We start from the raw sequence: 3,588 nt of genomic DNA on the forward strand, positions 1-3,588 counted from the left end.
TTATCTCAACCCATGAGTTTTCTCACTTTTACCCTTCCGATTCTCTCCCCCCTCCCACCGGGAGGGAGGGAGCGAGCGGCTGGGTGGGGCTGGGGTTAAACCACGACAGAGACTTAAGCTGGCAGTTTTGCAAACAGATGTGTCACTAATCCTGTAAGATGTTCAGCGCCCTGAAAGACCTTTGATTTCTGAGCACCTTCCTTCCCCGGGAGCAGAGGCGCGGGGAAGAAGAGGGGGAAGAGGAAGGGATACACGGCGGTGCTGGCCCAGTAGGTGATGCAGAGACACAGCAGGAAGAAGGTGCACAATGGGAACAGCAGCGACATCATGATGTGACCAACAGCCCTGCCGAGAAGATGGTTAAAACCCGGTTAAAATCCTCGTGGCGACGGGAGGACCTCGACGGCTGGAGCTCGGCCGTCCCCGAGTCCTCCCACCGCGACGGGGGACAACCTCTGCCTGGGGACGGGGGACCCCCGGACCTGCTGGCCTCCTTGATGAGCGCGATGGCAATGAGGATCCTCTTGCGGAGGAAGATGAGCAGCAGTATGATCACCACCTCCACGATGCACAGGATGATCACTGGGAGGAGAAGGGGAGCCCCCGGTAGCGCGAGGGCACGGACAGCGCCCGATGGCCACCATCCACCTTTGCCTTCCCAAGCGGATCCGTCGCGGCACCGAACGCTCCTCAGGGGACGTCCAGCACCGCGGTTCACGTGGAAAAGCAGCCCCGTCCGTAAGCTCAGTCCCGTGGCGGAGGTGGCGTCAAGCAAAGCCACCCTCCTTAGCTCAACCCTTTTTGCAAAGGGCCATGAAGAGACCGAGAAGACCCCAAACCTCCATGCTCTCCCCTTCCCAAGCCCTGTCCCTCAAAGGGACCGGGGCTGGGGCGCATCCACCGTGTCCCATCCCGCACCCAGAGGAGGATGGAGACTTACTGAATGCCAGCCACGTCTGCCGCAGGTGGAGGTAGACGCGTAGGTCTGTCTGAAATCCCAGGTCCTTCAGGGAGACGTCAGAACCCGCTTCCCCTTTCAGTTTTGCATATTCCATGTAACAGTGGAAGATTCCTGCGGTGAAAAGCAGAAAACTGTCGTATTTGCACTGAAAAGCGGAGACCGAGATGCCGGCAGCCTCTGCTCAACCCCACCGATGCCGATGTTCAGGTAGAAGACACCTGGAAGGATGCTGTGCGTGAACTTTCTTCGTGCAAAGCCCACTTAAGATAGGGAAAGGAAAACGGGGAAAGCAGGGAGAAGCTCCCGACCGCTCGCTCACCGTAGCCCAGCACCAGGATCACCATCACGATCATCACCCAGACCATGATCCCGGCCAGGAAGCGGAGCAGGACGATGAAGATGAAGCTAGCCACCATCGCGATCACGAGGCCTCTGCGGGAGGAAGGCAGCGACACGTCGAACACCAGGCGATGCCATCCCCTCCCCACCGCTTCCCTCCATCGGTCAGCTTCCCCTCTCTCCTTTCTCAAGCTTTAACGACGGGGCAGCCTTAAAAATGGGAATCACTGATGGCGGAGGGGACGGAGCGTGAGCAGGGTCTGAGTAACGTTGCTCCAAAACCCCCTCCGCCATCCCTCGTTTTGTTTGAATGGAAATTATGCAAAGGCCGGGGGACGGGGGGGAAATGTTGGTAATTCGTGAGTTCTGCCCCATGTTTGAGCGCGGCGCGAAGCCCATGGCCGGCACGGCAAGAGCCATCAGCCCTCGCGGGCTCCGGTCCAGCTGCCCGCGGGAAGGGACGGCCGTAACACGTAGCTCGGCCCCTGCTCACATTATTATCCAGTACCAGGAAACCGTGTAATCTTCAAAGATCTTCATGGCCAGTTGTCTGGTTTCCAGGACCACGTTTGCTTTTCTGGAATACAAAAAATAAAACACGAATGAAGCGGAAGCCGGGGGAAAGAAGCTGAGGAGCCTCAGCCTGGGCTCGGCCCCAGCCGGGCTCTGCCCGCGCCCGCTGCCTGTACTCGCGCTGCCTCAACGGCCCCTTGTCCTCCCCCGCCAAACGGCCCTCTGCCAGACTCCCTGAAAACAAGAAAATCCAACGAGGCCGAGGCCGATTTCCTGGCACTGTTTTCTTTCAAGCTGACCCTGCTGCTTCCCCTTTGTCGTCGTCCCCCCCCCGGCCTTCCAGCTCCCGTTTCAAACACGGGATATGGGTTTCGCTGCAGGATTTCTTGCAAACGCAGGACCGGGGCTCCGTGCCGGGGCTTTCAAGGCTTTTCCGCAATATAAATCGGTAAACGAACACGGTGCAGAAACGCCGGCAGATAAAAATCAAACGTTTCTCTGCCGGGTGAAGCAGCAATAACGAAGCCAGCTCATCAAGAGGCTCCCCCGGGTACGGTCGCGTACCCGCCGTGTTGCTGTTATCACCGCAAGCGCTCGCTCTCGGGGTCGCCCCGGCAAAGATGAAGCGACCGGCGAAGCGCGGTGCCTGCCCGGCGCAAAGGCTGGGGACTCACTTGGCCCCTTCCAGCAGCTCGGTGACGTTCCTCCGGCGCCCGTGGCCGTCGTCGTAGGTGGTTTCGTTGCCGACCATGATGACACCCTTCTTGGCCCGGATGGCCGGGAAGCATCGCCGCGCCACTGGGCGAGAGGAGGGGGAAAACTCAGCGCCGCAAACCTCAGCCGCTTTTGTCCAACCCCCCCCCCACCCCCGCGGGACCCCCACCCCCGGGGAAACGAGCCAAAACCCCCTCCCCGTGGTCACAAACCTACGCCGGATCCCCAGAAACCCCAAACAGGAGCCTTGACCCCTCCCAAAATATCCCGACGGCCAGCCAGCGACGTGGCCGCTTCCCCTGACGTCGCGAGCAAGCGGGCTCGTTAATCGGCTCATCGCAGCTCGTTAGCCCCCCCCGGACGTACGTGGGGTGCTGGGGATAATCATGGCCGGGCACTCCTTGTCCTTCAGCACCTTGATGGGAGCCTGGATGGGGACAGACGAGCCAGACGTTAACGCTTTGGGCAGGAATTACCGCGCCGGGGAACGCCGGCGTCGCCGGGGCTGGCGGGGGAACGCCGCTGCCGCGCTCCCTGCAACCCACCTTCTGCAGGTTTTTGAACTCGGGGATGCAGAAGTGCCGGTAGTACTCCAGCTCGCCGGGCGTGCGGGAGCTGTAGGCGTTCAGGTACGTCAGGTACCGGTCCGGGCATTTGCTGACGCAGATCTGGACGGGAGAAGAGGACACGGCGAGGCCGCGCGTGAAGGCGTCAGCCCCCTCCACGGGGACACCGCAAACCGGAGCTTTCCCGAGGAGAAGCAGAGCGTCGGGGAGCCGGGCTCGGCGCAGCACCCCCGGGCCGGGAGCGGTCCCTGCGTGGTCGGGCACTGAAACTCCAGCAGCACCAGCGGGCTGGCACACTTCACGATGTCGAAGTAAAAGAGGAAAGGTTTCTTCCTGCAAAGCAAACCAGGAAAAAAACAAACCGAAAACAACCCCAGCTCGGGGAACCGCCTGCCCTGGGAGAGGCGATGGGAAGCACCCGCATCCCCGCGCCCAGGGGAAGGGGGAGGGTCCCAAAAATCCCCCCCCCCAAAAAAACAGGAGCTGCAAGGCAAG

General features: G+C 61.0%; 1 protein-coding gene across 1 annotated transcript in view; it reads right to left on the bottom strand.

Moving 5' to 3' along the window:
• SLC44A2 (solute carrier family 44 member 2) overlaps window positions 1-3,588 on the bottom strand; it is a gene marked incomplete at its 5' end in the record, with an annotated part of 17,772 nt that overhangs the window by 6,413 nt on the left and 7,771 nt on the right. Inside the window, 9 exons of the mRNA XM_009277042.2 lie at window positions 253-345; window positions 483-582; window positions 941-1,072; window positions 1,281-1,393; window positions 1,794-1,877; window positions 2,488-2,611; window positions 2,894-2,954; window positions 3,073-3,195; window positions 3,342-3,426. Coding sequence (XP_009275317.2) covers window positions 253-345; window positions 483-582; window positions 941-1,072; window positions 1,281-1,393; window positions 1,794-1,877; window positions 2,488-2,611; window positions 2,894-2,954; window positions 3,073-3,195; window positions 3,342-3,426 — 915 coding nt within the window. The remainder of the gene's footprint in view (window positions 1-252; window positions 346-482; window positions 583-940; window positions 1,073-1,280; window positions 1,394-1,793; window positions 1,878-2,487; window positions 2,612-2,893; window positions 2,955-3,072; window positions 3,196-3,341; window positions 3,427-3,588) is intronic.

Source organism: Aptenodytes forsteri, unplaced genomic scaffold (genome assembly GCF_000699145.1).
Source record: "Aptenodytes forsteri isolate BGI_AS27 unplaced genomic scaffold, ASM69914v1 Scaffold450, whole genome shotgun sequence".
Classification (NCBI taxonomy): Eukaryota; Metazoa; Chordata; class Aves; order Sphenisciformes; family Spheniscidae; genus Aptenodytes; species Aptenodytes forsteri.